A 22979-nucleotide genomic window follows, 5' to 3' on the forward strand; every position below is an offset into this window, starting at 1 on the left:
TGCCCTGACTCAGAGCTCTTAGAATGCTATGCTCCCCTCCTCCTTCTAATGCCTAGATACTTAAAGTGTGTAATAGAATCATACTTTGAGTTATGCAGCTTAGGAAACTCCTTTTTCAATTTATACATGTTCCATTTTTTCCTGCCTCTACCGTAGCTTCTACTGTTCCCTCCAACTGCAATACCTCTATCACCATGTGCACTATTCCTTTACCGACTGTCATCTGGCATCTTGACTTCTCCCCACAACTGAATAAAACCTTTCCCCTCATTAAATCTCTTTGACAATTTGCTCAAACTCAATTATGACACTTAGCATGCATACTTTGCAGTATCTTTATTTATGTAAATGTCATATGTCCTGGTGAGAATCAGCCTCTCAAGGATAGGAACTATGCCTTACTCATCTTTGCATCTATTACAGGGCCCAACATACCACTACACAGAACCAGAGTTCAATAAATGATTTGAATTTGATTTTAATCATTTATTTATATTGAGACATCTGTATATTCAATTAAAATGAGAAAAATTATAGTTTATAACTAACTGGATTTGAATTTAGAAGAAAATCTCACAAAATACCTTCTTCATTATTACGTACATGACATAAACAGAACTCAGTTCAAAGACGTTAGTAGAGAAAAAGCATTTTAAAAAGCCAATTGAGGGCTTCCCTGGTGGCGCAGTGGTTAAGAATCCGCCTGCCAATGCAGGGGACACGAGTTCAAGCCCTGGTCCAAGAAGATCCCACATGGTGTGGAGTAACTAGGCCCACACGCCACAACTACTGAGCCTGCGTGCCACAACTACTGAAACCCGCATGCCTCGAGCCCGTGCTCTGCAACAAGAGAAGCCACCGCAATGAGAAGCCCATGCACTGCAATGAAGAGTAGTCCCTGCTCGCCGCAACTAGAGAAAGCCACACACAGCAACAAAGAACCAAAGCAGCCAAAAATAAATAAATAAATAAATAAAATAAATTTTTTTTAAAAAAACCAATTGAAACGTAAAATAAGTTTTGGACAGCAAGTTAAAAACGTAAAACAACAATCTCACCTGAAAACGGATTCATTCAAACTTTTAGGCTTTTTGCCTCTCCAAAAGGCAGGGCCATTATTCTCTTCTTTGACTTAAAAAAAAAAAAAGTTAGTTGGTCATTAATTACATGATTTGATTGAGTTTATGAAGAAGATAGAGTTACTGTACTGAATTGATGACTCTATAAATCCTTACAAAAACTTGCAAATTCAAAATTATAAACTGGGCAACATGATGGGCAAAAAGAACTTTGGCTCTGATGTTAAAACATGCTCAAATTCAGGATTTTCTTTTTTTTTTTTTAATAAATGTTTGACTTTATTTTGATTTTTTTAAGATAAATTTATTTATTATTTATGTTTGGCTGCGTTGGGTCTTCGTTGCTGTGCGCAGGCTTTCTCTAGTTGCTGCGAGTGGGGGCTACTCCTCATTGCGGTGTGCAGGCTTCTCAATGCAGTGGCTTCTCGTTGCAGAGCATGGGCTCTAGGTGCATGGGCTTCAGTAGTTGTGGCATATGGGCTCAGTAGTTGTGGCTTGCGGGCTCTAGAGCGCAGGCTCAGTAGTTGTGGCGCGCACGGGCTTACTTGCTCTGCAGCATGTGGGATCTTCCCAGACCGGGGATCAAACCCATGTCCCTTGCATTGGCAGGTGGATTCTTAACCACTGCGCCACCAGGGAAGTCCAGGACTTCTTTATTAAGAAGCTGATATTACCTACGATCAGCCTGTACCTAGGTTTAAGTCATGTCTTAAACCTGATTTCATCCAGGTTCAACAATCAAACTTGAACTTTCTCTTTTTCTGTGTGAGGTCACTAAAATGTTGTGACAAAACAACTGTAGCGTCAATGTCCCTGCCTCTCTTTATGTTAGCTTTAAATTTTAATTTGTAACAATGGGGTGGAGAAACTTAGGATCATCTGTTCTGCACTGAGAAATGAAGTATGGCTAGATTTCTGTTTCAGCACTTGGTGGGATGTCTGGTCTCCTGGATGCCAATGACCAGAACCTGGCAGGGCTATAATGGCAATAATGACAAGAGAGCCTGAATACAGATAATAGAGTGATCTGCCCCTGTGTTCTCATGTGCATGCAGCAGTCTTCACTCCTCTTCAGTAGCTTAGATAGGAAGTCCTTCAGCCGTTCAGCACAATGTGTGTCTGATGGCATGCTCAGTGGTGCTGGTCAGCTAAGAAACACTTTTAGAAGCAACACTCCAAAAAGAATGCGCCTGCTATCTCAACTGTAGGAGGTCTGATTATGTTTGTCAAATCCTATTCCTGTGGGGAAGACCAAGCTTCGGTATTGATAAAAGTTATCCACTAAACCTGACTCATCAGTGCCTCGTTGTTTTAGTTTTACCCCACATCATTGGTTTCTGAAAATGTCTAGGTTTTAGGTTTAAAATAAAAATTATAGACATACACACACACATACGTACACATATATAAAACTTTGATTCAGTTTATGTTTCATTAAATTATTATGTCTCATTCTGATTTGAGGATTAGTCTACTTCACTTTATGCCAATGTTTCAAAATATGCCACTAAAGCTTTTAAGGTCTTTTCCATGATTCTAGAGCTGCAGTGATCAAGTTGGTAGCCATGAGCCACCTGTGGCTATTAACATTAAAAATTAAATTAAATTAAAATTCAGTTAGTAGCACTAGTCATCTCAAGCGCTCAGCGGCCACATGGCTACTGTTTAGACATAATTAGACTAGATATAGAACAATTCCATCATTGCAGAAAGTTCTATTGAATAGTCCTCTTCTAGAATGTACCTGAAACTAAGGCGCTAATAACCCAATTCATTCCAGAGCTTTTACTGCTGATACAGTTCACCACTGTCACTCTGCTCCCATCAACACTGTTCATTTAGAGTTTACTAACCATTCCCTTCATCTAAACATAAAAGGTACAATTCAAAGGACATATATCAAAGTGCTAACTGTGGCCCATATAAGTACGCATGTGTACTATAGAGAAAAGCCTCTTTTTCACTGTGTCTCCAGAAAAGTTGGGCCTAATTAGAAATCCTGCTTAAAAGTGTGGTGATTAAACTCAGTATTTTTATTATAAATGATTTGCAATTTTGAGATTCCTCTGTTAAGATGATCTAGTTGATTGGAGTGTGAGCACCTTTGCCATATGACATAAATATTCCCTAGGCTTTCACTCAAGAGGTTTGGAGTCGGTTCTAATAATTATCTTTATTTAAATACTCAGTAATTAATGTGAGCGGCTTCTCTAGGCATGACATCATCATTATTAACATGAAGGACTCTAGTAATGACTATTGTCAAATAGATGCTCAGACAGGTTTGAGCCTATCTCTTGCTTCAGAATTACGTATTACAGAATGTCCAGGAGGTGAACCACTGGGATCCTATGCACAGAGCAATACCTAACCCAGGGAACAAGCAGCTTGGAGATGAACAGGAATCAGATCACATCACTGCTGACTTGCTGGAAAGGGGGAATGTGTTTCATCCTCTAATGTGTGCTATGTATGACTCCTTGGGACAATGGTAGTTTCCTGTTTTCGAAAATCCCTGCACCATTCGAGCCCTGGGCCGGGAAGATCCCACATGCCACAGAGCACTAAGCCCATGCACTACAACTACTGAGCCTGCACTCTAGAGCCCTCCAGCCACAACTACTGAGGCCACGTGCTGCAACTACTGAAGCTCACGCACCTAGAGCCCGTGCTCAGCAACAAGAGAAGCCACTGCAATGAGAAGCTCGCGCACCGCCATGAAGAGTAGCCCCCACTTGCCTCAACTAGAGAAAGCCTGCGCACAGCAACAAAGACCCAACACAGCCAAAAATAAATTAATTTTTTTTTAAAAAAGCGTAAGTTTAAGCATATACACTTTGCTTATTTTTATATTCTATAGAGAGGCTATATTTTTTGATTATGTTAATAAATGTGCTCATTTTACAAAGGTTCCATGCTTATGAGTGAGGTCCTTTACAAGCATGTTACTTTCTATATCTATTTTTAAGTGTTTTATTGTCACCTTGACTAAATAGGTAACCCATGATCCTCTTTTAATCAAGCTTCCAAATCTCCTCTAATAACCTCTTGATTTTTGCTTTCCCCAAATCAGATCCTAATTGTAAATAAACATATAAAACTTTCAGGTTATCTTTTCCATCTGAAGTATCTTTGAGATTTCCCAGCAGGCCCCTGAAAAAAAAATCACAAAGATTTGTTCTTTCACCTTATAAAAAGAGAAGAGCTTTAAATAATTAGGTTTATTTGATCTATTTACTACTTACTGTACATTTTATGGGAAGAGTTGTCTAATCAGAAGAGATGCTTAGCCTTCCCTGGGTTAAATTTGTATTGGTAAAATAGTATAAATATTTCAGAAATTCTGTGCTTTATGGGAAGTTGCTAGAGATTTGTTAATGCCCTTACTGTTCATGATAGGTTTGTATTTTTCACAGTCTTGGTGGTGCTTGGCCTGATCACAGTAGGCAATAGCAATATATGTGTCATCAGTCATAATTTCAGATATTCTGCAAAATGTTGACTTAGCCACAGTCTTGCTTTTGATTTGAATTTACCACCTTTTAGACTGTAAATTTTTGTTGGGGAGTTTTGTCAGTCTTACCTGTGCAGTTTGTAAAAAATACAGGTATCTCTTTACTTGCTATCCTTGGTTTAAAGTTAGCATATTCTTTATATTATATTATGTTAGTATAGTATCTCAGTATTATATGTTATATTCAAGACGTTATATAAAAACTATGTTCATTCATTTTTACAAATCAGATGTAACTTGTGTCTGATGTCTTTGAAAACAGGCTTCATCACTATCCTTAGAGACATTTTGTCTACTTTTTTGGAATGGCTTTATTATCTTTGTTTTGCATGCCATAGGAATATCCAGATTTTCCTGTCAGTTGCCTCATCAGACCTTTCATATCTGAAAGGTCTCAGTGATAAACTAACCACAGCTTTTTAAGTCTCTGTCTTCTACAGATAGTTTTCGTTTTACTGAGATACTTGCTTGAGGGTTCTACTATAAGCTAAAGATCAGAGTTTGTGTCTTCGACAAAGAAGGACAGTCTCAGAGTCTCCTGGAAAAAGGATTGAACCAGGTTTTTCAAACTATTTTTTTAACATATTTTTTAATTGAGGTATAATTGACATATAATTCCTCAAAGTATTAACATTTCAAAGCCGAGCTGACATTACGTAGACAACTCTCAAGACCACACCAGTGGACTAAGTCAGGATTTCCAGGACTCTGTTACATCAAGAAGTAGATGGCTTCATGGGATTCCTAACCCACTATCTATCAGAATAAGAAATAACCTGTTTTTGTTGTTTTTTTAAAAAAATTTTTTTGATGTGGACCATTTTTTAAATCTTTACTGAATTTGTTACAGTACTGCTTCTGTTTTATGTTTCAGTTTTTTTGGCCCCGAGGCATGTGGGATCTTAGCTCCCCAACCAGGGATCAAACCCGCACCCCCTGCATTGGAAGGTGAAGTCTTAACCACTGGACTGCCAGGGAAGTCCCAGAATTAACCTTTTAGGACAAAATGAAACTGATGAGGGGAATTTTACATTTATTATTTGTTTGGAATATTATTAATGTTGTTTTAATGTTCTGTTTTTCTGGATATGAAAGGAAGCTCTTTTTCTTCTTAAATAATAATCAGTGGAGTTTATTAAATGAATTTATTTTATTTTATTTATTTAATAAACTCATAACAATTTAGTAGATTTCGCTTTTGGAAACTGAAAATATTTAAATATCAGATTTTCACTGATTCCCCCAGAATTCAGAAACTCTTACGGGATTCAATAAGGATCTGCCTTCCTTTTTACCAGGATACAACCAGATGGACACATTGATTGTAAAACCAAGGCCTTATGGGAAGTGTAATATTTAAGAAGGATGCTCATTTAACCAGGTATGGCATGCCATTTTAAGGGCCAAAAGTTGGCTGTACTCAATGGAGCCAACGCTGACAAAGACTTCCTAGGAAAACTAGCCTGGTACCTAGCTTACAGGGTCCCAGCCTTACAGGTATTAGGAAGGTCACTCCCTGGCAGGCTAGAAAACTCAAGAAATTTTCTGGACCTCAGGAAGACCCTCCAGAAGAAATTTTAGGACCACAAAAATCACTCAAATTTTATAGGTACTACAGGAGAAATCTGGTAGAGTTTCTTAAGCTTGATTTCCTAGCTTTGGGAAAGCAAATACAGGCTTTTAAAAGTCTAACCTGCATTCATTATGAAAACTTCCAGACAGAAGTTAAATTTACAGCAGCAATAGTTGTTCAGTACGCTGGATTTGCAAAGTATTTTTAAGGAGGCCTATCTGGTAAGTTAACACTCTTGTTACACCTATGTAAATAATCCAGCCAGCCTAAAGAATCTTATTTTGTGATTAAGAATAATCTTTTTTCGGGAATTCCCTGGCGGTCTAGTGGTTAGGACTCGGCACTTTCACTGCAGGGGCCGGGTTCAATCCCTGGTCGGGGAACTAAGACCCTGCAAGCTGTGGGGCTTGGCCAAAAAAAAAAAAACAAAAGAATAATCTTTTCTTTGAGATTATTATGATGGTGGGGGTGGGACAGACTGTCAGGAAAAAGTGTGAAAGACTTTGAAAGGTGGGTGGGGGGATGATTAGTAGGTGTTCTGATGGGTGTAGCCCACCCATCCAAGTTATCTATGCCTTTCATTGTCTCTGACATGTTTTACAATGCTGTAATTTGTAGAAAACTTTTTTGTGTGTTTTTTAAAAACATATAGAAACATAAAATTTCTAAGTGGTAAATCTATCAACTTTTATCCTCATTTCTTCCCTTGATTTATGCTTAGAAATGCCTTCTGCACCCTAAAATCTGATAAATATTTATATTTCCTTTATGGTTTTCTATAATTTATATAATTTATAATTTATATTTCCTTTATGGTTTTCTCTTTTACAGTTAGCTCTCTAATCCTTCTGGAACCTTTAGAGGGAGTGTTCCTCAAGACATCGGTCTAACTATGATTCCAAGTGTATTTAATATTAATCTGATGAAAATTATGCTTTAAGTAGAGACTGAATGCAAATAAATATGTAAATATTTCTGAGTCAAGTTGCTTATTAGCAGTTTTGGGGAGAGACAAAGTATAATAATTTGAATAATAATTACCAGAAACACAGCACGCATTTTATATAATAATACTTGTAACATATCTATGAGATAGTCATTATTAACTCCATTTTGCAGCGAAAAAACTAAGGTTCAAAGAGTTAAGTTCACAAAACTAGTAGATAAATGGTGGAATTAGAATTACAAAACAAAGTAGTCTGTCTCTAAAGCCAATTTTATAAAAACAGCTAAGGTTTAAGAGCACAGCCTTACAGGGCTTCCCTGGTGGCACAGTGGTTAAGAATCTGCCCGCCAACACAGGGGACACGGGTCCCAGCCCTGGTCTGGGAAGATCCCACATGCCGAAGAACAACTAAGCCCGTGTGCCACAACCACTGAGCCTGCGCTCTAGAGCCCACGAGCCACAACTACTGAGCCCACGTGCCACAACTGCTGAAGCCTGCGCTCCTAGAGCCCGTGCTCTGCAACAAGAGAAGCCACCATAATGAGAAGCTTGCACACTGCAACAAAGAGTAGCCCCTGCTCATCGCAACTAGAGAAAGCCCGCACACAGCAACAAAGATCCAACACAGCCAAAAATAAATTAATTAAATAAATAAATTTATTTAAAAAAAAAAAGAGCACAGCCCCACTAGTGGTCAGAGGTGGGGGTTTTGTCAAAGAAGAATTTCTTTTAAAAACAAGGCTGGCAACTAAGAGTTCGTATGCCACAGCTAAGGAGCCCACGTGCCACAACTAAGGAGCCCACAAGCCGCAACTAATGAGCCCATGAGCCACAACTAAGGAACCCGCAATTAAGGAGCCGGGCAGCCGCAACTAAGGAGCCTGCCTGCTGCAGCTAAGACCTGGCGTAACCAAATAAATAAATAAAAATAAATAAATTAATTGATTGATTAAAAAATAAAAACAAAGCTGGAATCCAAATAGTAATCCAGCAGCTAGATTCATTATTGTGTCAGAGTTTCAGTCAAGTTATGCTAATTCCTTCATTTGGAAGGAAGTAAGCCAGGCCTCTTTTTTAGTTGCTGTAATCATCGAATTTGGTTAGCTCTGTCATTCTAGAACATAATATCTTGCTTAAATACACTAAGGTGGCATCTATACAAAGCAGTCATGTACATTTTTTCTGTATTCATTGGCCTGAGAAAATGTCCATGATACGCTGGAAACTAAAATTAACAGATTACAAAACAGTATGTGGAGTATGGTTCCATGTGTGATAATTCATAGAACAGTTTGTAATGTTGTACACCAAATTTTCTTGGGTGTGTGGTTAACTGTGGTTATCTCTGAATGATGGAATTACATGTATATAATTTATTTTTATTTATTTTAATTGTAAGAATCATCTTGTTTGCTGATTTTTTAAAAAAATATTTCAACTGGTAGTCTGGCATCTCATAGTCATAAAACACAAATGTGTGCATTCTTCCCTAAAAATTTGTCACCAAAGAGCTAAGGGAGCAGGGGCAGTAAGGACAACATCTAATATGACTCATGAAGACAGTTTACAGCAACCTCACTTTTATTTATTTATTTTTATAAATTTATTTATTTATTTATAAATAAAATAAATAAATTATTGGGTCTTCGTTGCTGCACGCGGGCTTTCTCTAGTTGCAGCAAGCGGGGGCTACTCTTCGTTGCGGTGCGCAGGCCTCTCATTGCAGTGGCTTCTCTTGTTGCCGAGCATGGGCTCTAGGTGCACAGGCTTCAGTAGTTGTGGCACACGGGCTCAGTAGCTGTGGGTCACGGGCTTAGTTGCTCCGTGGCATGTGGGATCTTCCTGGACCAGGCTTGAACCCGTGTCCCCTGCATTGGCAGGTGGATTCTTAACCACTGTGCCACCAGGGAAGTCCCAACCTCACTTTTCAAAAGCCATTTTTATGCACATCATGAGGCCCCCATCATGAGAAGGGAGGTGGTAGATGATTACACTGATGACTGTCACACAACTAAGGGGATACATCTGTGTCTGAGAAAGGGGGGGATGATGACAGATGTGATAAATGGACAGTAGCTATGAAGAGTGGTAGTGCCAAAATGATCTGTCACCTTTCACCCCCCCCCTTCTCTGTTATTGGTTCATCTAACAATCATAATCTCAGTTGCAAATCCCATGGCTACAAAACTATAGATAGAGCAAAACTCTGACATAAACAGTTAATTCGCTTGGACTTGAATTACAAGGACAAAGTGTTAGAGAAAGGAAGGTGGTCTCTCTCTTTTTCTCTTTTGCTTTTAAAAATAAAAAAATTAATCAAAATCTTTTTGTAAAGACCCACAGCATGTTTGCGAAGCATGAGAGGACCACCCAAGGAGCCAAGGAAGGCTAATTTACTCATCCATGGAGGGGCAGGGGGAAGAGTTTTCTGACTAGAAAGCCTCTCCACTGGCAGCAGTGAACAGGGCAAGGACACTTACTTAGTCCAAAGAATATGCTGTCAGTGCCTGAAGGAGGAAAAGAAAACTCTTAAAAGGGATATAGCTGAATTCAATCCCTTGTTAGCAATTTATTTTAGACTTGGTGTTATCTGAAAAAAAATGTTTTGCATTTACATAAGAACATCAGAGACATCTTTAGGAAATTCAAAAGCCAAGTCGTCTGTTTTAGCTCAAAGCAGAGAGAGAGAGAGACAGAAAAGAGAGAGGGAAAGAGAGAGAGGGAGGGAGGGAGGGGAAGGAGAAGAGGAAGGGGAAGGAGGAAGGAAGGAAGGAAGGAAAGGAAGGAAGGAAGGAAGGGAGGGAAGAAGGAAGGAAGGGAGGGAGGGAGGAAGGAAGGGAGGGAGGGAGGAAGGGAGGAAGGAAGGAAATGTAATGGTCCTATAGAACTACCTTTGTTTAAAATTTTCTAACTACATCTTCAAATAAGCTTTAAATATTGTGACAAATTCTAGTTTGTAAACTAACCCTTAGCTTATTTAGGTTGGAAATAAGATTATCTATTGTTTCATATAGCATTGAATTTATATTTTTAGGGCCATTTTTCAAGGTTGAAAGATTTGCTTTTACCAGCTACCTTCTAGCACAGGTAATAATATCTGCAGAATATCTACATGAAAATAATTTTAGAACTCCAAATCAGGACATGACAGATTTTTTCCCTATGACTTGCTGACATAAAAGCTCTTATAAAATAATTAAATCATACTATTTATATATACTTGATAAATCACCCCGTTTAAATATAATTGTATTATTGACCCAGTGGTGGACTTATACTGCTCCACTGATATAAATGTTAACTTTAGCTGTCAGTCTTTTCTCACTAGAAACTGAGGTTGACAAGTTGGAGTTATTTGTAAATAGCCTCCTAAGTTCTCCCTCCCAGTCAATATTATTAAAATTCTAAGACAATTCATAAGTTGTAGTGCTTCCTGATATGTGACCTGACTTCCTTTGCCTCTGAAAAAGGTGCTGACTATACAACCCCCATCACTGCTAATTTGGAGCCAAGTGTTCCAACCATGTCCAGTAGCACCAACTGCTATTCTCCCGGTAAAAGTTGGGTCTTGGGAAAAACCTAAAAAAAAAAACCCATATTACTAATGCCGAAATCTCAGCCTCTGTGCACTGGTGCCAAATCGAATCTCGGAAACAGAGTTTTCAGTGAAGTAGAAAAGAATAGCTTTACTGCTTTGCCAGGCAAAGGGGGACACAGTGGGCTCATGCCCCTCAAAATCGGTGTGTCCCAACCCGGGAGGATTTGGTGAGGAGTTTTATAGCAGTGGTTCAAGGGCGGGGTTGTTAATAAGCATCAGGGTGTGTGCAGGGCCTGCACTCCTTTCATGTGGCCTCACGTGGTCTCCTAATGAGCTTCTCTGGTTCTTTTAATCTGGCCTCAGTTAGTCTTCTCTGGAATGAAGAATGCTAACATCTTCCATTTATTGGGGGTTTTAGTTCTGTAAAGAGCTCAAAGAAATTGTTACGTGTATCCCTTGAGGTGGAACCAGGACCTTGCCCCAAGGCTGCCATAATGTTTCTTGGCTGCTCCTTCCTTGTTTCTGCATCCCCTCCCTTCCCTGATTAGCAGCTGTTTGAAAGGCTTCTGTGTCCAGGAGCCCAACAGGGTCCTCTCAGTTTCAGTACCTGTGTGAAGGGAAAGAAAGAAACCACGCTGGCTCACCAACCAGCTACACCTTCTCTCAATCTGTGAAGTTAAGAGTGGGTAGGTGTGCAGGAAAGGGTTAACTCAACAGGTCTGAGTTGCTCATACCTTGCATCTTGGAAGAAAGGCCTATCTTCAGGACTGGCCTGACCCTAGGAGTTAACCTCTGAGTCTTGGAATATTCTGCCTGCTAAGAGTGTTTGTATATGCCTGAGACCTTGAGTCATGCCGTACCCGTTTGATTAGATAAATCTATTCTGACAACATAATTTATAGTAAACATAAGATTTTACCAGAGCTGAGAGTAAGGAGATAAAAGGGGTGGCTACAGTCTGAGTAGCTGAAGTCACTCATGCAGGTCCTGTACACCTACATGACTGACCCGCATAAAAACTCTGGACACCAAGGCTCAGGTGAGCTTCCCTCATTGGTAACACTTTACACGTGTTGTAACACAGTCAGACATATCCATGCCACTCCACTGCGAGAGAACACCTAGAAGCTTGCACTTGGTTTCTCCTAAATTTCATCCCACACACCTTTTCCCTTTGCTGAATTTAATCTGTATCCTCTCACTGTAATAAACCATTTCTGAATCCTGTGAGTCCTTCTATGAACCATCAAGCATAAGGGTGTCTCGAGGACCCCCTACACAGTTGGACAACCATACCCAAGCATAAGGCCATTGGCTGACAAAGTATAAAACATACATATACCAATAAACATACTGTGGGTCTAAAAGTAAAATTGCTTCTATTATGAGAGTGCAATGTTATGATGAGGTAGATTTTTGTGTTTTTGTATTTTGTTTTCTTATTGTGGGACAATGTTTAAGGAGAAAGACTGCTATACAAACATTACTACTATGATAACAAAAGTAACAGAAACCTCAAAAATTCCAAATTTCCTAATTACTGAATGGACCCATTTTGCTCAGGTGGCTCTCATTTCTTTTTTCTTTCTTTCAAATTGAAGTATAGTTGTTGCACAATATTATATAAGTTTCAGGTGTACAACATAGTGGTTCAAAACTTTTAAAGGTTATACTCCATTTATAGTTATTTTAAAATGCTGGCTATATTCCCCATGTTGTACAATGTATCCTTGTAGCTTATTTTATACCTAATAGTTTGTACCTCTTAATCCCCTACCCTTATATCGTCCCTCCCTCCTTCTCTCTCCTCACTGGTAACCACTAGTGAGGTAATGACACTAGCGGTGTCATTACCTCACAGGTGGTATGTATATATATGTGTATATATATATATACATACATATATTACACATTCTTTATCCATTCATCAGTTGATGGACACTTACATTGCTTCCATATCTTGGCAATTGTAAATAATGCTGCTATGAACATTAGGGTGCATGTATCTTTTCAAATTAGTGTTTTTGTTTTGTTTTTTCAGATATATACCCAGGAGTGGAATTGCTGGGTCATATGGTAGTTTTATTTTTAGCTTTTTGAGACACCTCCATACAGTTTTCCACAGTGGCTGCACCAATTCACATTCCCACCAACAGTGTACAAAGGTCCCCTTTTCTCCACATCCTCACCAACATTTGTTATTTGTGGTCTTTTTAATGATGGTCATTCTGATAGGTGTGAGGTGATATCTCATTATGGTTTCGATTTGCATTTCCCTGTTGATTAGTGATGTTGAGCATCTTTTCACGTGCCTGTTGGCCACCTGCATGTCCTCTTTGGAAAAATGCCTATTCAGTTCTTCTGCCCATTTTTTAACCAGGTTGTTTGTTTGTTTGTTTGTTTGATGTTGAGTCGTATGAGCTGCTTACATATGTTGGATATTAATCCTTTATCAGTTATATCACTTGCAAATATTTTCTCCCATTCAGTAGGTTGTCTTCATTTTGTCGATGGTTTCCTTTGCTGTGCAAAAGCTTTTAAGTTGAATTATACCCCATTTGTTTATTTTTTGCTTTTATTTCCTTTACTTTAGTAGACAAATAGGTGGCTCTCGTTTCTTATGCATTTTCATGAATCGTCCACCTACAGAGTTCCTATCAAAGGCCTGACACCAAAGAGGGATTGGAACATGAAAGAGAACCTTAGACTAAGAAAGCCTAAAAAGTGAACTCAGGGCTTCCCTGGTGGCGCAGTAGTTAAGAATCCGCCTGCCAATGCAGGCGACATGGGTTCGAGCCCTGGTCGGGGAAGATCCCACATGCCGCGGAGCAACTAAGCCCGTGCGCCACAACTACCGAGCCTGCGCGCTAGAGCCTGCAAGCCACAACTACTAAGCCCACGTGCCACAATTACTGAAGCCTGTGCGCCTAGAGCCCATGCACCGCAAGGAAGAGCAGCCCCCGCTCGCCACAACTAGAGAAAGCCCACACACAGCAACGAAGACCCAATGCAGCCAAAAATAAAAAATAAATAAAAAATAAAAACTTTTAATAAAAAGTGAACTCAATGCAAACTCATGTACAAAGATCAGGATTAAAATCACTTGGAAATCAGATTTCTAAGTGGAAGGTACTAAGGTGTCCTAAAGGAAAGCCATCAGGCAGGCAGCAATCTAATTAACTAATATGAATTATTCTAATTAAGTTCTTATGAACTAATTCATTGTTCTGTGCCCTAATTATTAAGTACATCATGACCAAACTAGGTAATCAGTCAACACCTTGACAGAAATTTGGAATGTTGGGGAAACACTATGAACTAGCAGTAAAGAGATCTGATTTCTAATGTGGCCTCCACTATTAACTAGCAGTGTGGCTTTGGTCAAGTTACTTAATCTCTTTTGGCTGTGATTTCCTCAAGTGTAAAATGAGGAATGTGAAATTGATTTAAGGTCTCTCTCAGCTTGAATACATATATTATAATGACTATATTTCAGGAAATGTATTTACATGATCAGGAAGACCCACATGGGCTTCTTTGCAAAGATGCAGGCAAAAAGCATCTGCAGAGTCCTATTTTGTAGGAGGAGAGTATACTTATATAAATATGTAATTTACCTAGGCATTTTATTAAGAACGTTCCTTTAAAGAATTCAGTATCTATATCACAAAGAATCTATACCTTGTAAAAGGTACTGGTACTAGCAGAGCTACACGACATATTAAATGCAGTTCTTCATTCTAGTTTCTTTATGCTAGAATTTTTCCATATGAAAAAGTTAACACAAGAGAGAGATGACAACCAAATGCAATGTGTGATTCTTGATTGGATCCTAGTTTGAAGAAACTATCTGTAAAAGACAGCTGGAAACAGAAAAGCTATGTGGCCTTCACTAAAACAGGCTCTACTTGGGACTTGCCTGGTGGTACGGTAGATAAGACTCCACGCTCCCAATGCAGGGGGTCTGGGTTCGATCCCTGGTCGGGGAACTAGATCCCACATGCATGCTGCAACTAAGGAGGCCACGTGCCACAACTAAGGAGCCCGTGAGCCGCAACTAAGAAGCCCACCTGCTACAACTAAGACCTGGTGCAACCAAATAAATAATAAATTTTTAAAAATCATGCTTTAAAAGCAAAACAAAACAAAAACAGGCTGTACTTGGTTCCCCTGATTTGGGTTTAGACATATTATAGAAAGCTGATCAAGCACATGCTATTTCCTCCTTTTTGAAAACACTTGCCCTATTTTTCTGCCTAGAAACTTGTATTCTTCCTTTAAGACCAAGCTCAAAAGTAACTTCCTTGGTGAACCTTTACTTATTCATCCACCCAATAGAATATGTCCTTCCTCTTGTCCCACAATATTCTGTTTATTATATCTATTTTCACATTCCATTATAATTATCTGCATATATTTTTTCTTCTTTCCCATCTGCTTGCCTTCCTCTCTAAATTAGGAGTTACTCAAAAGCAGGTACCATTTTTTATTCATTTATACATTTGTAGTCCCTGGTAATTCAAAACACTGGTAGAATGCTCCATATAAAATCTAACATCCATTCAACAGAAGTATAGCGTAGAAAGGAGAAAAACATAAACCAGAAAAAAAATGAAAAGGGAAAAACTGACGGCAGACATCATGAACGTGGCCACTTTGGAGATCATTTTACTTAATGGGACATTAGGTAGTGGAAGTAAGGCCCCAACAGAGCCAAATTGTGAGACATTTTTCAACTCCCATGGTCCTTTCAGGACCTAACTTCCTCTGCACAGCAAGCTCTAACTCTACAGTCTCCCACAAAGGGAGGAAAGCAAGTAAAAAATTAATTTACTCAAATTGCAATGTAATGAATTACCTGTACCAAGAGTATTTCAGAGAGAATCTGAAGGAGGACCAATGGCCAGCCCAAAAGATTTAATCTACTGATGAAGTGGCCAAACAATATATGGAGATATCGTCAATGAATTTCCCTCAAGTTAAACCCCATTAGCAATTACCTTCGTCACACTGTACTTAAGCTTACTACTATGTAGAAGCTATTTTTACATTTAGCATTTGGCAGATCCTTCCACTGTCATAATTTAAAAACTCACTTTTGTCTCCACCAGGTGTTTTTTTCCCATTTTACTCTACCTGGGCTTTAGCATTCCAATCCCTAAGGGAGTCTGAGTAGATGAGCTATTATTGGAATGTATGAATATTGCTGGCATGAATCATCCACCCACATATTCCAAAAGGAATGACCAGTTTGCAGAATTGGGGACTGCCCCATCATAATATTGGAGGCTCCCTAGATTATTTCAGTGTTAGGCTTGAAAAATCTTTGCCTCAGGACCAACAGCCACAGCTCAGAAAGACTGAAAGAAAAAAAAAAAAACTTTTCAAGTCTTGGCTCTGTGAAGAGGATGCTACATCCCAACTGGGTCTTTACAGCCAAACCTGTCCTTGAACCTCATCAGCAACAACAATGACACCAGTCTCAGCTATGAAGGACAGCAATCCTGAATACAGAGAGGTGGAGTGGGAGAACGAAAAAGGTGTTTTGTTTATAACTTCATCCCCTCCTTCCTGACAACCGATGCCCAGAAACCATGTAATGCGCATACTGAGGTAACTTTGGTGTCCTTATTGCAAAACCAGAAAACTTCTCAAGAAATACCATGAATTTGCAGAAGGCCAGTTGTTACTACGTGCGTAGTGGTTAAAGAATGCTGGCTCTCATATCCAAAGGCCTAAATTTACATTCCAGCTCAAGTGTTTTCAGATTATGTGACCTTGTACAAGTCTTTACCCTTTCTCTGCCTCAGTTTTCTCATCTCTGAAAGAAAGAGAACATCACCTTCCCTAAAGAATCAGTAAAATGAAATGAGATAATCCACGTAAAGTGTCTGGCCCAAGACAGGCACACAGTACATGCCCAATAGATATCTATTATAATTCACAACATTTGATTATTCATGAGAACTTCAGTAATGCAATACTGAGACAGATTCATGGTTCACTTAGTCTGGCATTTGTCTCTGATGGGGGCAGCAAAAGGCATTTGGGGAGAGAAGTGAATGCTCTTTTTTGTTATTAAATGAATAAGGCTTTATCTGAAAATATCCCTAATTTCTTTGATTAAATCTCTAAGAGTAATATATCACTTATGAATGAATCTACATCATTTTTGACCATATTTATATTTGCAACTGGTACCAATTTCTCTTACTTACATTAAAATACTACTTTCAAAATGCAGGGTGGGGCAGCCCCTTATTTCTTATTTTCCAATATTTTGTGAATAATCCCATATTTACCTTATCTCTTAGTCTTGATTTCATAGTCTTCATTCAGATTTCTTCTACCAGCTTTTAATTTCAGAGAAAAAAAGAGCCTTAAGCTTTCGGCACTTGATTATCTAGTTTCTAATTTATTCAGTTCAATTCATAATGGGTATTTTTGAGTTCCTACTGCAAAGCACAAAATTGAAACATACAAAACAGAAGATGGAGTTTCTGTTTTCAAAAAGCATACGGTCTTCTGGAGATCCAGTCAATGAAAACTTTTTTTTTTTAAATGATCTACTATGTATCAAATCAGCTGTAGCCTAGAGATTAAGAGCACTGACTCTGGAGCCACACTACTTGGGTTCAAATTCTGGTTCTGTCACTTAATGGAAGACCTTGGGCAAATTGCTTACATTCTCTGTATTTCAGGTTCCTTATCTGTAAAACTGAGCTAACAGTATTTTCTGGGGTTGTTGAAGGATAAAGAAGTTCCACATTAAGCACTTAGAACAGCAGCTGGGTAGCATATAGTAAGCACTCAATAAAATGTCAGCAATTTGAGGTAGGCATTAAAGCTATTCACAAATATTCCTATCCTCTCTCCCAGACACATGGAATGCACACATGGTAGGATCACATTCTCCTGCTCCCTGTTGAGTTAGGCATGGCCATGTGCCTGACTCTGGCTAGTGAAATGTGAGAAGTAGTGACATGCCTCTGGGTAGAAGATTAAAACCCAGTACATAATTTGCAGAGTCGATTTCTCCCTGCCATGGTGATTAAGCAGCATGTGGTGAAATGAAGCCTCTGATACTAAGATGTGTAACTAAGTATCACATATCTTGTGACTAAAATGAACAGTCCTTGCTAATCCACCAGGGACAGGTAGCTGAGACATAGACTCTATGCTGTGTTAAAGCCCTGAGGCATTGAAGTGATTTCTTAGTGCAGCTTAATTTAAGCTATTCTGACCAATACAATATCATTCCAGTCACTAGGGATACAGCAGTGAATCAAACTGACAAAATGCCTGCCCTCCAGAAGTTTCTCAAGACTTGAATGCAATACCCAAAATGCTCTATGCAAACAAACTATTAAGAAACAGCCGCGGGACTTCCCTGGTGGCGCAGTGGTTAAGAATCCGCCTGCCGATGCAGGGGACATGGGTTCAAGCCCTGGTCTGGGAAGATCCCACAAGCCACAGATCAACTAAGCCCGTGCGCCACAGCTACTGAGCCTGTGCTCTAGAGCCCGCGAGCCACAACTACTGAGCCTGCATGCTGCAGCTACTGAGCCCACATGCCACAACTACTGAAGCCCGCACGCCTAGAGCCCAGGCTCTGCAACAAGAGAAGCCACCACAATGAGAAGCCTGTGCATCACAACGAGAAGTAGCCCCTGCTCACTGCAACTAGAGAAAGCCCGCTCGCAGCAATGAAGACCCAATGCAGCCAAAAATAAATAAAATTAATTTTTTCAAAAATTAAAAAAAAAAAGAAACAGCCACAATGACTGATAAAGAGTTTACCACTTCTTTCTTCCTCCCACAGTGAGATCTTTGAAATGCAACAAATGAGTCAAAATAGAGGGAAAAAAAGCTCAAGATAAAAAGAAGTATCCATAACATGGTCTCATATAACTCTCACTATCTCTCAAAATGCATGACACAGATAAACACCACAGGGATCATCCCATACAAACACAAAAGAAGCATTAAGAGAGCTGAACCTGAGCAGCAGGAGACCCGTGAGAATTTACTATTGACTCTGCCACTAACTGGCTATGTAACTCTGGCCAGTGTGATGAGTTGTCAGTCTCCCAAGTCCCTCAATATTTGGAAATAAGGAAATATCATGTCCCTTTCTAAGAGGTAAACTGTATGATGGATCTGAGCATCCATTTATTCACTTATTCATTCTTCCAATTTTACAAGTAGTTATTGACTGTCTGCTATGTGTCAGGGAATATAACGCACAGTGATACAGGGATGAAAAGACAAACAAGGTCCTGCTGTCATGGAGCCTATATTTACTATGGGACATAGATAATAATAAGTCACTAAACACGTTAATCTTATACTGCAAATAGTGGTAAGTGCTTTGAAACAAAGAGACGTGCTAAGTGTGTTGGGGGAATGGTACTTTAGATCGGGTGAACACAGAAGGCATCCCTGTGGAAGTGATGCTGAATTCAGAAACATGACTGACAAGAAGGAATCAACCCTCTGAAGATCTGAGGAAAAGTGTTCCAGATAGGATGGCAGGTGCAAAGGCCCTGAGGCAGGAAGAAGAGCAGAAAGAGCTCCGGGAAGAGTGGTAGGAGGTAAGTCAGAGATGGAGGGGTCAAACCATGGAGGCTCCTATAGGCAATAAGGAGTTTGCAAGTTCATGCAGACTTTGAAACAGAAGAGTGATATAATTTAATTTATAATTATTATTTAAAAGGATAATCCCAACTGCTATGTGGAGAGGAATCAATTTGGAGGCAATTTCAGTAGTCTAGATAAGGGACTGGACAAGTGGTGCTAGAAAAAGGAATAAGAAAAATGGGAAAGGTCATAGTTAGATATATTTTGGAAGGCAAGTGACGGGGTTCAGAACACACTACCCCAAAATATGGTGCCTTGGCATACTGAATACTTTGAGCTGAAGGAATTCAAGAAAACACAGATGCAGGAAAGTCCTTCTGACCTTCCCCAGCCCTCCTCCCCTGAATCAGGTCTTAAGGCCCTCACGGGAGAGGTGCCCTCCCTATACCCAGAGGAAAGGAACATCCTTATCTCCAAGACAGGGATGCCAAGATGAATCCAAACAAGCAGGCCTTTCTAAGATTTCCCCAGTCTATTACCCTTAACTTTTTTGAACTTTTTTGAACTATCACATTTTTCTATGACTCTCCATTCTTCATCAGACCTAGTACTAAACACACATAGGTTTAACTGTTTCTTCTTTGAGATTTCATTTCCTTATAAAGGCTCCCATGTCATATAAAATTTTCAGACCTAGCCAGGGTCCCTAAGAGGGCTGAGAAAAACGTTTTCCTCTTCTACACAAGTCAAGATGACATACTGATGTGTAGGATGAGGAGAGTGAAAGAAAGATAGAACTGAAGATAATGGAAGATGATGTTACTTCCTAAAATAGGAAAAGCTAAGAGAGGAACACGTTTGGGGGTGGAGATCAGGAATTCTGTTTTTGAACATATTAAACTTGACAAACCCAGTGCACAAATTTTCAAAAAGAATAAATGAGATTTTAAAACACCTAATATATAGGGACTTGCCTGGTGGCCCAGTGGGTAAGACTCCACGCTGCCAACACAGGGGGCCTGGGTTCAATCCCTGGTGGGCCAACTAGATCCCGCATGCATGCCGCAACTAAGAGTCCTCATGCCGCAAATAAGACCTGGCGCAGCCTAAATAAATAAATAAAACACCTAATACATAATCAATGCTCAAAAACCAGTTATTTTTTTCCCAAATTTACTAAATCTCCTAAAGAGATAATATCAATCTTACAGATTCATGAACCTTAGTTGACTTAATATATGTGAATAAAGGTTATTGATAATAATGAAACATGTATGTAGCTCTACCCATGTGCCAAGTACTATTTTAAGTGTGTTTCATCTATTAATGAAGTTAATCCTCCCAACAGCTCTATAAGGAAGGTGCTGTTATCTCCATTTCACAGATGAAGAAATGGAGGCACAAAGTAGAGGTTGAATAACTTGACCAAATCCACACAGGTAGAAAGCAAAAGCTGAAAAAAAATGTATTACTAAATGCCCCGATGTATATTGCAGATAATAAACTGAGAAACAAAGAGACAGATTATGTTGAATATTTAACAGATATTTATTGGCCATCTCACTTGTATCAGGCAGTGTTCTAGGAACCAGATAGAGCAATGAACAAAACAGACCAAAAGACCTGCTCTCATGGGCTCAGTCAAGAAAAAGTGATTTGGAGAAAGAACAACTTGGGCTTAGCCTGGAAACTGTGTAGGATCTGAATATGGAAAGGGGAAAGCAGGAATCCGTTAGCAAACTACCGTGGCCCCTTCGGCACAGCTTGTGACCTGTTTCTGTCCGAGCCGAGAATATTTTTACATTTTTAAAAGGAGAAAGAGAAGGAGGAAGATTATAGATATGATGTTCTGAACATCCTTGAAGGAGGAGGAAGCAAACACTGCAAGCAAACAGGCCCGGCTATAAAGGTGCATTTGCTGCCTATTCAAGAAGCCACATGGACCCCAGGATGGCTGGAGAGGAGATATTCACTGAGGAAAGTGGTGAAAGGACAAGGACAAAGAAAGGCAAGAAGTAGAGACAAGGGCTGCTGAAGTTGACAGGTTCTTTTTCTTTGTAGGTGATGGGATGGCATTGAAGGAGAGTGAATCCATAGGAAATCACTGTTCAGGACAGTCGGTTCTCACACTTGAAAAATGTGTCCAATCTTAGAAGGGCTTAAAGAATAGTATTGTGATGCACATGACAAGGGCAGAACTCTAGAGCTTTCAAAAGTAACTTTGAAAGAAAACATCTGCCTTTCACAAAAGCTCTGCCCAAACAACCTTGGAAACCCTTTCTTTTAGGATATGAACCATATCAAACACCTACTGAGTGGTGATCATTTTATAATGTATAGAAATATCAAACCACTATGTTGTACGCCGGAAACTAACATAGTGTTATAAGTCAATTATATATCAACTTTTAAAATAATTAATTTTTAAATATAAATGATTAAAAAACTTACATAAAATTATTTAAATAAAACTGACATTAATTTGTTTTGAAAAAACAAAAACAAAAACAAATCACCTACTGAGACCTCCAAGTGCACGTGAAGCTTGTCTTTGCTAGAACAGAAATCTCACTTCTATACTCTGGGTCTAACGTCTTGTTGCTGTTCTTTCAATTTTTTTTCCTTAGGGGAGAGAACAGAATTTTATCTGTGTATTTGCAAATTTTATCCTAAGTGTAACTGCAATATGAGACATGAACTATGTGGAGAAATCTGGCCAAATGTGGAACAAGAAGGGTAGGGGCCCAGAGGCATAAAGGACTGGTTTGCTTAGGGGCTTTATTGACAGGACAGTAAAAACAAAGGCCAAGTGGGAACCTGAGCCAACTGAAAGTTAAATAACAAGAGACAAACTTGCACAGTAAAATGAGAAGACCTTTGAGAACGGAAAAGTATGTCTAAAGAGGTAGCCTTAGAAAGAGGACAGCACCCTAGTAGAAAAGGAGATTAAACAGTTTATCTTTCAAGAAAGGAGGAACCAGTTCTAAAAAACAAAGCTGCCTGGCACTGAGATAATGTAATCCAATGTAATAGATAGCAGGACAACTATATATGACATAACACAGAAATCAGGAAAATTCTCTATGTGGTACCAAGGACAGACATAGTGTTATTAATTGGTTATTAATTGACACTAGATAAAGCAATTTGGGGACACCCATTTTTCACACACCCTATGGAGCTTAGTACAAGCCACTGAAATGTAACAATAACTATAATAAAAACCCAGAAAAAGAGATTAAGGCATTTGTGCTTGGCGTGATTATACTTATTTCTCACTGAAACAATACATTTTTTTAACAATTACCCATTTTAAAACAACGCAAGAGAAAACACTTCTGTATTGAATTCCTATTGCTGTTGTAACACATTACCATAAACTTGGTGGTATTAAACAACACAAACTTATTTTCTTACAGTTCTGGGGTCAGAAGTCTGAAATGGGTCTCACTGGTCTAAAACCAAGGTATCAGCAAGACTGCATTCTTTCTGGAGGCTCTAGGGAAAAACCTGTTTCTGTGCCTCTTCCAGCTTTTAGAGGCTGAGCACATTCCTTGGTTCGTGGCCCCCTTCCAACTTCAAAGCCAGTAGTCTTTCTTATGCTGTATCACTCTGCTGCTGACTCTTCTTCTGCCTCCCTTTTCCACTTTTAAGGATTTTGTGATTACATTCACCCTATGCAGATAATCCAAGATAATCTCCCTATTTTAAGGTCAGCTGATTAGCTAGCAACCTTAATTCTATCTGCA

At 39.2% G+C, this 22979-nt stretch overlaps 2 protein-coding genes across 2 annotated transcripts in view; one reads left to right on the forward strand and one right to left on the reverse strand.

Moving 5' to 3' along the window:
* XPOT (exportin for tRNA) overlaps window positions 1–22979 on the forward strand; it is a 146654-nt gene that overhangs the window by 77130 nt on the left and 46545 nt on the right. The gene's annotated exons all lie outside the window — the stretch shown is intronic.
* The window catches only part of LOC309608719 (uncharacterized protein C12orf56), a gene marked incomplete at its 5' end in the record, with an annotated part of 77351 nt that overhangs the window by 52377 nt on the left and 1995 nt on the right, over window positions 1–22979 (reverse strand). Inside the window, 2 exon segments of the mRNA XM_082349145.1 lie at window positions 1059–1131; window positions 4467–4567. Of these exon segments, the coding sequence (XP_082205271.1) occupies window positions 1059–1131; window positions 4467–4567 (174 nt within the window).

Source organism: Balaenoptera borealis (assembly GCF_965194805.1).
Source record: "Balaenoptera borealis genome assembly, chromosome: 13".
Classification (NCBI taxonomy): domain Eukaryota; kingdom Metazoa; phylum Chordata; class Mammalia; order Artiodactyla; family Balaenopteridae; genus Balaenoptera; species Balaenoptera borealis.